We start from the raw sequence: 11679 nt of genomic DNA, 5'->3' as shown, positions 1-11679 counted from the left end.
GCAGGTTTCGAAGGCGATTGTTACCATTCCGAAACTCTCACTTTCGAATTCACTGTGGGTTAAATTATGGGCGCTTACTGAGAGCAGTGGGTAATCCAGACCCTCCACTTACCCTCTTTTGACATTTCGTTCTTCAGGTGTTTCCACCCGAAGTTTTAACTTCACGTTAATTACAAACGATTTGTCCGATCAGCACGGGAAAATTAAAACTTCTTTAATTTCACGGCTCCCTATGCTACAAATCTGGAACATGACTTAAACGTCTTGATATTTTAGCGCGCTTCCACTGACACTAAACACAACCTGATCACACGCCATTTACTGCAACATATTTAATTAGCTACCGGTAATTATGCATACTTAATTAGCCAGGTTAAAATTTCTAAATTTGAAATTCCAGTAATGTCCATTGTTACTTCCGGGATCTGGAACAATAATTTAAATATCACCATGGGATCGGTTACAAACCTGCTAAATTGCTGATCGGTGGTTAAAAACGGTGTTGTGTCGATTCACAGATAGTAAGCGTCGATTGACCGATCGCAAATGTCTATTGACAGGTACAAAACCTGTCAGCTCATACTTTCTGCGATTTGACATCTTACAACTTGACGTCATTTCCGCTTATTTTTCAATTTACTGAATTTTTTGTAGCGAAAAATAACTCAGTGCGTTTAATTACTCTGTCCTTGACCAAACACGACTTCAATTTATGCAATGAAAACGCCTGTAGGCTGTAGGTTTTAAAATCTTTTGGTTGCACAATAATTCCCTTCAGTTAATAGGTAAGTGAACTTACTTTACTTAATTTAAGTAGTAATTTGAGGTTTGATTATTTTTTGTTGACTGTTTAATTCGTCATTTTAGAAGTGTTGTGTAAACTGCGACAGACGGACGTGTTGTGATGGGCCACCCTGTGTTAGATATATTATTTGATTTCGAGGTCAGTGTTTTGTATCAGAATTAATGTTTTAATTTGTTTTGGTAATTGTACATTTAAATTACGTGTTAAAAGACTAGATTTATTCATCTGGAAATTATTTGTAAAAGTTTATCTCATGTTCGTCATGTGCATATAGCTTACGCTAAATAAAGATAAATAAAAAAGACCGTAAAAATTGCACAATTGCCATTATGGAGTAATAATAATTGAAAGCACCACTGTAAGATGTAATTTGAAACGCCCTGTACATAGGGTAGAATGTTGGGGAATTTTTAAAATTCTAGGGAATTTTGTGTTTAGTTTAGTAAACAAAGTTCAATCTTTTTGACTTTTCTTTAGAAACTTTAAACAAATTTTCTATTTATTTAAAACAATGCATTAGCGTCGAATTAAATTATTTATTTTAAGTTACTCGTTTCTCCATTTCTTTTCGAGTCAAAATGCAACGTTTTCGTACTTCGTCCAGAAATTTTAGCGAAGCAAAATTAGATCAGCAGGTTTCCTTATCATTTTGTGTGATTAATCCATTTTAATCGTACAATTTTAGCCCATTCTCGTACAGGCGATCTTCTCGAGTGAGCTTGACTCCGTTCGGTCGGTGCTAGAATGTCCGGTCGACGTGAATTGCAAAGATAAGGACATGCGAACGCCCCTGCACGCCGCCGCCTTCGTGGGCGATCCCGAGATCGCCGAGCTGCTGATCAAGAATGGCGCTCGCGTCAACTGCAAGGATTTCTGGTTTAATACGCCGTTGCATTTGGCCTGCTGCGGCGATTCGCCGGTAAGCGTTTCGTGCGAGCGTACACTTTAACATTCACGTTAATTTCAGTTGATGGTACAGCTCCTAATCGATCAGCAGGCTACCGTGTTCGCCAAGAACAGACACGGGCAGACTCCACTGCATGTGGCGGTCGCCAGCAACTCGTACGAGTGCTGCGAATGTCTCCTGAATCATACCGCCAGCGTGGCCGATATAAATGCGGTCGATCAATTTGAACGTACCGCCATGCATAACGCGGCGAGGAATGGCAAGCCCAATATTATCGGATTGCTTATAACGAAAGGTAGGGCGGGCATGTAGAACCTCATTTGTCTAGGCAAATAGCGCCAACTGGTGGCCGTGAACAAATCTAATCGTTTCATCTTTGCTTACTGTTAAAAATTCTCCCTGGCGGCTATTGGATTATTGCATGATCACTATTAAATACATTGAGACCAATAATATGGACTCGTATTTCATAATGTGAAAAGGTTAAATATACAGGGTCTGGCAATAGTAGTGGAATAGACAATATTTCAAATTCAATTGCGTGGAACAAAGGTCCTTTTGCGCATGCGCGCACGTGCGCTAGGTAAGCATCACAATCAAGAAGGCTGGTTTTGCTCGTGCGCGCATTTTTTATGACATCGGAGCTAGCCGAGCAGAGCCTTTTGTGAAATTTCAGAATAATCTCTACAAAATACCCCGACATTTTAAAAAAGTTGACCCTGCGCATGCGTATACGTAATTCTCAAGGTTGATTAAAATGTCAGAACGCAGAAAGTTGTACTGCGCATGCGGATGCTAATCCTTTATGTTAATAATGACGTCTTTCTGCGCATGCGCACACTTCTTCCTACACAATTTATATAATACTGTTTGTTATTGTTGCTGGTCCGTCCGGTTGTAGCAAAACGCATGCGCTGAACCAATTGTTTGGTTGTGTAACAATTTTCGCGAAATGTTGAGCGTGCATGCGCATGAAGTTCACATTTAATGATTGTTATAGGTTGCCTTGTGAACCCGTGTGACACAAGATTTAATCGACCACTCCATTTCGCCGCTTGCACTGATAATCTGGACGCCGTTCAGCTTTTACTGCGTGCAGGAGGCGACATTAACGCGAAGGATCGCAACCAATGTACGCCCTTGCACCTCGCGGCGGCTTGCGGCGTAGTCGGCACCTGCCGGCTGCTGATAAGCGAGGGCGCGCAAGTGGACGCGAAGAACGCGTACGGCAACACGCCGTTGCACATGGCCTGTCTGAACGGTCATCCGGACATTTGCGAGGTCTTGATATCGTGCGGCGCCAACATCGAGGCAACCAATCACCGCGGTCGGACGCCGCTGCACATCGCGGCGGCGAGCTCGCAGGGCGTCGATTGCCTCAACTACCTGGTCGAAAAACAGGTGAACATCAACATGCAGAGCTTCGACGGACGAACGCCGCTGCATATGACGGCGATTCATGGCCGCTTCACGCGGAGTAAAACCTTAATTGACAAAGGGGCCATCGTCGATTGCGTCGACAAGAACGGCTGCACGCCGCTGCATATCGCCGCGCGGTACGGTCACGATTTGCTCGCGAACACGTTACTATCGTTCGGCGCCGATCCACTTCGGAAAGGCTACGAAGGCCGAACGCCCTTGCATATGAGCTGCATGTCGGGATATATCGAGTGCTGTCGCAAACTGTTGCAGATACAGGGCGTCGACTTGAACACGACCGACGATTCGGGGAAAACCGCCCTGCATTACGCCGCGTATATCGGGTAAGTTAAACATCGTTTAATAACCCATTCGCTCACTTTCGCTTCTAGATCGCCGGAGTGTATGGACTTACTTGTAAGTAACGGGGCCGCTTACAACATAACGGACAAGGTCGGCCGATTACCGTTGCACTATGCGGCGGTTAAAGGTCACTACCAGTGCGTTTTTACGCTCGTCGGTTTAGGGAGCGCGGTAAATTCGTGCGACGTTGAGGGATGCAGCGCTCTGCACCTGGCGTCGGCCTATGATCTGTGGGGAGAGTAAGTACTCGGGTGTACGATCAAGGTTATTTCGTGGCTGAAAGCTAGTGATTTTTGATCATATCCAGAAACTACACTAGGGCACTAGGCACATCTAAGTCTCCGTACGGTGTTTTTGGTCACGTAAAACCCATTAAGATAGTATTATCGCTCGCTAACGCCCGACAGACTGTCGCCCGTAACGCTTTTAGGGTCGTATTGATTCTGAGACAAATTGGTCAAACCCTGATATGGAGACTGGGCTTAACTAATAGGCGGCAGATTTGTTTTGTGGTGCTCGGAGTGGGGGCTAGGTTCAGGCTTTCAGCTACGTTTCTAATACAGCCTTACAGTAGGATTTTTTCATAGATGCGTTGATTACCTACTGCAGCACAAGGCCGATCCGAAACTACAAGATCTGAAAGGTTTCACGCCGATACACTACGCCGTCGCCGGCAATAACTCGACCGCACTAAAGTCGCTGTTGGCCGCCGTTGGGAATAACGTGGCGCTGTACGGACCTGGTGTTCCGCAGACCACGCCGTTGCACATCGCCGTAAGTTGTTCGGGTCGTGGAACTACGGTTGACTCCTTGCTCTAGGCTCACAAGGGAAATCACGACATTCTGCAATTGCTTTTGCCGTACTTTCACCACGTTAACATCGTGACGGAGGACGGGCTGACGCCCCTGTTGCTTTCGTCTAGGTGGGGGCACACCAATTGCATTCAAATGCTGCTGCGTTACGGCGCACAAGTCGCCATGTGCGACGACATACACAAAATGAGCCCGATACACTACAGCGCGCAAAAGCGCCATCTACATTCGCTCGCTTTACTTCTGGATAACGCGGAGGACAAGAACGTGGCCGACTTACCCGATCGGTAAGTGCCCTTTCTGCCCTTGAACTGTGCAATTTGTCGATAGTTTGCAGAGGACCGCGCTGATGTTGGCCGTTTCTCAGGGTAACAACGTATGCGCCAAAACGCTACTCAAGTGCAACGCCGATCCGAACAAAGTCGACGTGGACAAACACTCGCCCTTGTTTCGGGCGGTAAGTCGCAACGCGATTGGTTAACTTTTAATGGCGGGGATTCTAGGTCGGCAATTTGAAAAATAGAAGTAACGCCGTTCAGATACTTATAGCGCACGGCGCTAAGGTGAACTTAGTCGATATTCACGGTAAGACGGTCTTGCACCTCTCAGCGGCTTGCGGTAACCTGTTCGCCATGAAGATGATTATTAAACAGATGAAATTATCCGAGGCGACTGCTTTGGATAATCAAGATCTGACAGCACTGCATTGGGCATGTTACAATGGTATGTAACGTGCGCTCTATTCAAAAAGGTTCATGTCCTCAATAAAATGTTGATTTCAAAAATAATATGACTATAATCGCGTAAATTTTAGGAGGTAATGTGAGGTTAATGAAACTGCTAGTCACATTCTAATGTCCACGCAGACAGTCGTGTACTAACAATAATTTGAACAAGTATTTCTCATTAAAATAATGTTGGCGAAAATCCATTCGAAAAACAAGATGACTTAATTTTGAGTGTATCGTGTATTTTACCGAGGTTTGAAAGGGGGCTCGAAAGTATGTCATTTTTACGTGAAAGTTAGATGGCGCTGCTTGACATTTTTGCTAAAACACAAAATTATTGTTTTAGGCAAATCAGCGTGTGTGGAATTCCTGCTGGAAAACAAGCTCTATGAGAAGATAATCGGAAATCCATTCTCACCGGTGCACTGCGCAGTGTTTGTTGCTTTAAAGTTTCCCTGCGTCGATTACACAGTGCGTATTTTTTTAGGATCGGTGGGGAAAAGTGCTTGAGAGCGCTGTGCGACCATTACGGGCGCGACATTGTCAATTTAAAGGACGCCAACAATCGAACGCCGCTGCATATCGCCGCTTTACACGGGAAGATCGAATGTGCCAAATATTTGCTGGAGAACGGCGCCGAGCTGGATTGCAAGGATTCAAACGGGCGGACGCCCCTGCTCGCGGCCGCCCAGAACGGGAAAACTCAGATCTTAGGTTTGTAGGCGGGTCATTAATCGAGTCGCCTTCACAAGGTTCTTTCTAGATATTTTTCTAAATTCCAAATGTGATATTGCCGTGTGTGACAATAACGGAAATACCGCGTTGCACCTCGCGTGTTTAAAAAAACACAACCATTCTGCCTTACTTCTTTTAAAACACATCGACGATGCCAACGTAGTGAACATGGTGAATAATGAGAGGAAAACGTACGTATTGTGTACCACAGGGCGAAATAATCGTCCCCAATTTTCCAGGCCTCTACACTTAGCCGCACGAAATGGGCTTGTCAGCGCAACTAGACATTTAATCAAACAGGGTGCGTCAGTATTAGCGTTAGATATCAACGGGATGACTCCCGCTCTTTGCTGCGCTCCGAATACCAGCGTGGCGCAGTGCTTATCGATCATTCTCGCCAATTACACGGAATCTCCGCAGGAATTTAAAGGTATCTACATCTCCCTTGTCAAAGACAAATCCTTTAGTTCCCTCCGATTAATGCATCAACACGTCATGGCGTCAGGAAAAAGTCGCACTTTTTGACGTGAAACCCATTACATTCCTTACATGACTGTGACACTGCTGTTTTGTTGTTTTGAAGAATCATGAGAGATTCACGGAATATTCTTTCCTGGAATTTATATCTGCGTGTGGCTGGGGGAGTATTCCATGCCCCCCAGTTTTAGTCTCTCTCTCAAATTGGTACACTTCTGTGATCATTTGTCAAAGATGGCCATCGAATTTGTATTATTTTGGTTGAGCCACCCTGTACAACACAAAAAAAATGCTACTCCGATGACTGGCGGTTGCATCAACGGATGGAAATCGTGCGATTTCTTGCCCTATAAAACCAATTTTCCCTTTCCAGCCTCTACCGTTCTCAATTCCGCAATTCCCAAAAAGAAACATCGCACGTCCCTCCACACGTACCCCAAGGAATCGCAAACTCGCATATCCCTAATTCAAAACCCCGACTATTTCGAACGCAAAAAATCGGCGCGTTCGCACGCCGTTAAGAGGTGGACAAAGAAGGGATTAGTCGACTGCGATTGCGTTTTGATCGAGAAACATAAGGAAGAGGGCGGTACTCGCGTTAACGAGGGAGAGTACTTGGGACACTCCCTGCACCGGTCTCAATCTTGTATGGCGATCAACTGTCAAAAGAGTCGACCCGATTTTGATCTAGTTTCCCGGGCGGTAAATAAAGTCTCCAAGCAACTGCTCGGAGGCAGTTCTTTGAGTCGCGAAGATCTATTTAAAATTACTGCCCGAGTGATTGCGAGGATGGAAGGGCAAAGCTTGATCGAGATTATGCTCGATGAGGAAAAGGCCAAAATTGAGCAGTTTGGGGCAGAATCCAAGCTGAAAGTGATCGAGACGAGCAACGACGATGATATTGTCAAGGTCGATCTGGTGCTACGCCAGGAGGAAAATCAAAGCAGAGTTGCACTTGAGAAAATTGAGTTGAGCGAAGAGGACAAAGGGAGGGGAGATTCGCAGAGTGGAGGCGTAACGCACTTACGCGCGCATCACGTGTTACCGCTGGCAATTTTCCCTAACAACTCCCTGAACACGGAGACGCAAACTGCGGTGGTGGAAGATCATATGACCATCAACGGGACCATTTCACTTGTGCCGTTTGCGGTGGTTGTCGAAGAATTAAAACGCTCCCTGATTAGTCTGGACGGCTCCATTGAGGCCTGACGCTCCCGAAACCGCCTCCTGTACTATTTCCAAAAATTGTTTAATATATTCCGTTAACCAACGAGCATTTTTTATTGCAGAGACTGACTCAGATTCCAACACGACCTACATCGCTACCTCCGAAGGCCTCGTTTACCATACAAACTGTAACGACATATCATAACTGTTCGCGTAAGCCAGTTAATTTTTTGATAATAACATCAACTAAGTCGGGCACGAGCGTACGAAGTGATCTCCTATGCTAGTTTTGTTACTGTAAGATACGGTGGAGGTGGAACAAAAGCTTTGTTTAATTATTAATCACAATTAACTAGTCATTTTGTACGAAATAAATTTTTCATTTAATTAATTTTAGTCGCCCGTTCCGTTCCTAAATGCGAGGGAAAGATGCAGCCTCGCGACTGATCCTAATTATAGGTGATAAACGGTAATGGATACGCACTGGTCTCTCTCTGCTTAACCACGAATCATTAAATTTTTATTAAAGAAAATTATAAAATAGCGTCTTATGAACGCAAACGGCCATCTTTAATCGTTATTTGTTCGCTTAATTCCCGAGCTGTCATTTCTTACAAAAAATCCATTCCTTTTCAATCGATTCTACTGCTAATTGCAAGTTCCCGTCTCCAGCCTCTTGCAGCCCCTTCACTAATCCGAATTATACGTAATAAATGGCAATGGATACGCATCGCGGTTTTCGACCGTGGCACAAGATGTCGCTAGCAGTAAAAAATACACACGATTGAACACATTTTATTTCATAAATACAAAGTCTATCTAATTAAATAATCGTATAAAGCGCTAAAATTTCCTCGACATTCCCACATTCGCATTACGCACCTCGTACTCGCTATTCGACAGCTTCTTCGTCAGCAGTCCGTTAACTGCAAAAACAAGTTTAGGCCACGACGCGGCGTTCGGCATACGCACGTTTTATCGCCTCGCGATTTTGCTTCTCCAGCTCGTCGGCACGCTGTTTCGCCACGCGAAGCTCTGCCCGCAACTTCGAAATCTCGTCCGAATTGTAGAGGCTGCGATAGTTCGCGAACTCCTGCCCGATCTTCTCGAGCTCGGCGGCCTGCATTTTGATCGCGTCATCCTTGCACGTCAGCATTTCCCTGATTTGGTCCGCCTACTTTGATCGGGTGAAAGTGACTCGGGCACAAATGTGATAATGCACAAACCTCGTTCGCCAACGTGTCGTACTGCGCGTTGAAATTGACGAGTAACCTGTTCGCCTCGAGTAGATCCTTGCCGATTTCGTCGTTCGTCTTCGTCTTTTGAGTTATGATCATGGTCGCGTCCTGTAGGTCCCGCCTCAATTCACCCTTAACATTTGCAAATTAATGCGCCTTAATTAAATACAAGGGCGTTTACCATCTGCTTTTGCAATACTTCAACGTCCGCTTCCCTGCTCGCCAAACTGGTCCGTAGGTCCTTGCAGTTGTCCTCGAGCTTCAATTTGCCTATACGTAAAATGTCGATTTCGTGCTTTAACTCCGTAACGCTCCTAAAAGTTTCCGAATTGGGAAAGTCGATTTTGTTTGTACTTTACCTATGGCTCCTCTCATTGTCAATCCGAAGATTCTGCACGGACTGCAGCAACTGATTCCGGGCGTCGCTCTTGACCGCGTTCTCCTTCTTAAGCAGCTCCAAATTCGCGATGAGCCTGTGATGTCGCTTCGTCAACTTCGACAGCTCGACCGATATGTTCGTCTCCGTGTGCCGTATACGCGACAGGAACGTCTGCAGTATGAGCTCGAGATCTTTGTAGAACTGCTTCTCTAGAACGCTGTTCTTGCTGACGGCCGTCTTCAGCAGCAGTTCCGTCTCGAACAGTTGGTTCTTCGTCATCGACAGCTGCGCGTTGACACTCTTATTGAAACCCTAAAATTTCCCGCGTGAAAATCTCGGCGAAATCGGCGGATGGCAAACCTTCAGTTGTGATATGCTATTGGTCATCTCCTCGACGAGTTCGCGCTGATTGGTCAGCGAAAGGTCGACGGTTAGGAATATCAGCGATTTTAAGCGCGACTTCTCGTAGAATATTAGCTTACATCGTGAGTCGTCGGCTTCGAGTCGTATTTGCCTAAAAAGTTGTAATTCTAAAATGTGTACATCTCCCCCCTCGGCCTTTATAGATACAAGTGAATGCCTTTCGGTCTAAGAAACGCACCCGCCGCCTTTCAGCGACTGATCGATAGCTTCAAAACCTTAGCCGTGCCAAAATTGATAAAACACCTGCATCGCTCATCTCGCACGTGACACTGTTTGTCGAAAAACCAATTAATGCTTGTCTGATTACAACTTTTCATCGACACCGACTCACGTAAACGTTTCGATTAAATGCTCTATAAGCTACCCGTTTTATCAAAAATGTGTACAAATTTTGCAAATACTTTCCAAATTACGTAAAATTATTCCTATAATTTCTTCCAGTTTTGCATCCTTGAATAGCTCGTGTCCACATTAACTTTTCAGTGGCAAGTGAAAAACCGTTTCCCGCTTAAGCCAACAATTGATACCTTCTTTAGGGGGGTCCGCTTTGGTTATACGCATACCGGTGATGACGTCAAGTTCACTTTAAGAAACTTTGACAAATTTCTAATGCGTTTACAAAAAATACCTCATATGGCCTGTTCTCCTGGTAGATCATTCGCATCTCATATTAGTGGCAGAAACACTTCCCTCAAATTATATAAAATTGCCTTAAACGACCTTGAAACTTCACCGTAACCTGACAACAAACCTCCGGCCCAAATAGCTCGGACGCAAACCTCCGATACTTTATATCGAGCACAAACCTCGACTCCTTGACGTTAGCACAGGCGCAAACCTCCGATACTTTATCTGGAGCGCAAACCTCGACCCCTTGACGTTAGCAAAGGCGCAAGCCTCGCTACCGCAGTTCAGAACCACTCAATTCTAGTGACTTTTCTAGGGATTTTCATCTAGTGAGATTTAGAATCTGCCATATATTACTACTCTAGTACAATAGTTAATATGTTGACGCATTTCTCTTGCCGGAAAAAATGTTACAGGATACTCCAGTCTATTAGGAGAACATATTATAGTCTCCGGAAACAAATTTTGTAACAATTTGAGAGAAAATAAAATCTTGAAACATTTCCCTTCCCTTTCAAAACAGACCTTTTCATCTATTCATGTTTTCCTAGTAGGCAGAAAATTTTACATTTATACATTAGGAGCAAAAATACCTTGCATATTACACTTTCTTACATTATGTCCTCCTGATATACAAAGAAAATTTTTGTAACAGCTCTTGGGTTTGGAAAAAGACGTCCTTCTGGTAACCAAACACAACTTTTCTATTGGCTACTCAACGCATTGGTAGCAGAAACACCTCCTAGCACAGTATATTCTCCCAATACAACAGTTACAGATTAAGAGACATATCTTCTGCATTCGGAAAATACCTCCTTGTCTAGAACTCTAAAATCTCTGTGTGTATTAGGAGCACAACCAACTCCCACCTGTGATATTCTCCTTATACATGTGAAATACATGTTAAAATAAAGTGCATGTTTCTTGCCCAACATTCTGACCGATCACCTCTTTGCCTATTATGTTCTCATAATATAATTTACGCGTGCAAAGATACACAGAGCAAGACCAAGTAAAACATGGAACGAAACAATCATTGCAGATGGAACGGACATCAAGGAGTCAAGGACACTACCACTTACATTTGCTTCTTAGTGATCTGACTGAGCAAGTCGAGGATTTGCGGCTGAAACTCTTCGAAGGTGATGTCGAGAAGTTGCTCGTGTCGCATACGGTCGAACGCCGACCAGTCTATCACGGCGGTGTAGTTGAAGGAGTAGTCGGAGGCGTCGCGCACCTTTACCTTCTGTAACGATACGTTGATTAAAACAAGGTAGTCGAAGTGACGGGCATACAATGGCGTTTGCCAGTTGCGAAATTATGAAGGAGACAGTCTTCTGTGTGGAGGACTTCGACCCGTAAAAGACGTCGACCAAATGCGAATTGTTGTAGACGACGTTGTTGCGGTCATTTTCCAGTCTGTAGTTTGTTGAACAGCTACTTCCTAGGTCCGACAAACTCATTTAAACACGGAAAGTTAGGAGAATAGGGCGATATGAGTAACACAACGATTGTAAATAAACAAATTTAAGATTCCTAACCTAACTTTACGAATATATACAGAGTGAGTCTAAAGGCGTGTGCAAGGGCGAACCTTG

At 44.6% G+C, this 11679-nt stretch overlaps 2 protein-coding genes across 3 annotated transcripts; one reads left to right on the top strand and one right to left on the bottom strand.

Annotated features, from left to right (window-relative positions):
- Positions 1 to 1252: 1252 nt before the first annotated feature.
- On the top strand, positions 1253 to 7805 carry LOC116181590 (serine/threonine-protein phosphatase 6 regulatory ankyrin repeat subunit A-like). 2 transcript variants are annotated; one of them, XM_031501966.1, is made up of 14 exons: positions 1253 to 1440; positions 1491 to 1724; positions 1773 to 2007; positions 2713 to 3475; positions 3524 to 3733; positions 4082 to 4268; positions 4314 to 4594; positions 4638 to 4764; positions 4811 to 5030; positions 5382 to 5469; positions 5523 to 5749; positions 5799 to 5961; positions 6010 to 6200; positions 7537 to 7805. In XM_031501966.1, the coding sequence occupies exons 1-14, from the start codon at positions 1384 to 1386 to the stop codon at positions 7617 to 7619; spliced, it is 3066 nt and encodes a 1021-aa protein (XP_031357826.1). In that variant the 5' UTR covers positions 1253 to 1383; the 3' UTR covers positions 7620 to 7805. The 2 variants fall into 2 exon arrangements, with proteins under 2 accessions (XP_031357826.1, XP_031357825.1); XM_031501965.1 differs by lacking the exon at positions 7537 to 7805 and adding an exon at positions 6621 to 7506.
- Positions 7806 to 8193: 388 nt separating this feature from the next.
- On the bottom strand, positions 8194 to 11636 carry LOC116181592 (nucleoporin nup211-like). Its single transcript, XM_031501969.1, has 8 exons — positions 11377 to 11636; positions 11164 to 11327; positions 9392 to 9545; positions 9012 to 9343; positions 8834 to 8966; positions 8641 to 8784; positions 8387 to 8588; positions 8194 to 8340 (listed from the first exon to the last, which is right to left on the bottom strand). The coding sequence occupies exons 1-8, from the start codon at positions 11542 to 11544 to the stop codon at positions 8258 to 8260; spliced, it is 1380 nt and encodes a 459-aa protein (XP_031357829.1). The 5' UTR covers positions 11545 to 11636; the 3' UTR covers positions 8194 to 8257.
- Positions 11637 to 11679: the final 43 nt, after the last annotated feature.

Source organism: Photinus pyralis, unplaced genomic scaffold (genome assembly GCF_008802855.1).
Source record: "Photinus pyralis isolate 1611_PpyrPB1 unplaced genomic scaffold, Ppyr1.3 Ppyr1.4_unclustered_Scaffold1206, whole genome shotgun sequence".
NCBI classification, from domain to species: Eukaryota; Metazoa; Arthropoda; class Insecta; order Coleoptera; family Lampyridae; genus Photinus; species Photinus pyralis.
This window is presented reverse-complemented; position numbering and strand designations above follow the sequence as displayed.

Bases quoted from the DNA above. Each gene is read 5' to 3' on its own strand.
- LOC116181592 (XM_031501969.1), bottom strand. From the start codon at position 11,544: ATGAGTTTGTCGGACCTAGGAAGTAGCTGTTCAACAAACTACAGACTG. The intron at 8,785-8,833 runs GTAAACGCCCTT...GCAAATGTTAAG, and splicing joins AAGTATTGCAAAAGCAGATG to GGTGAATTGAGGCGGGACCT. The intron at 8,589-8,640 runs GTTTGTGCATTA...CGATCAAAGTAG, and splicing joins ACGACACGTTGGCGAACGAG to GCGGACCAAATCAGGGAAAT.
- LOC116181590 (XM_031501965.1), top strand. From the start codon at position 1,384: ATGCAACGTTTTCGTACTTCGTCCAGAAATTTTAGCGAAGCAAAATTA. The intron at 2,008-2,712 runs GTAGGGCGGGCA...TGATTGTTATAG, and splicing joins CGGATTGCTTATAACGAAAG to GTTGCCTTGTGAACCCGTGT. The intron at 4,765-4,810 runs GTAAGTCGCAAC...CGGGGATTCTAG, and splicing joins ACTCGCCCTTGTTTCGGGCG to GTCGGCAATTTGAAAAATAG.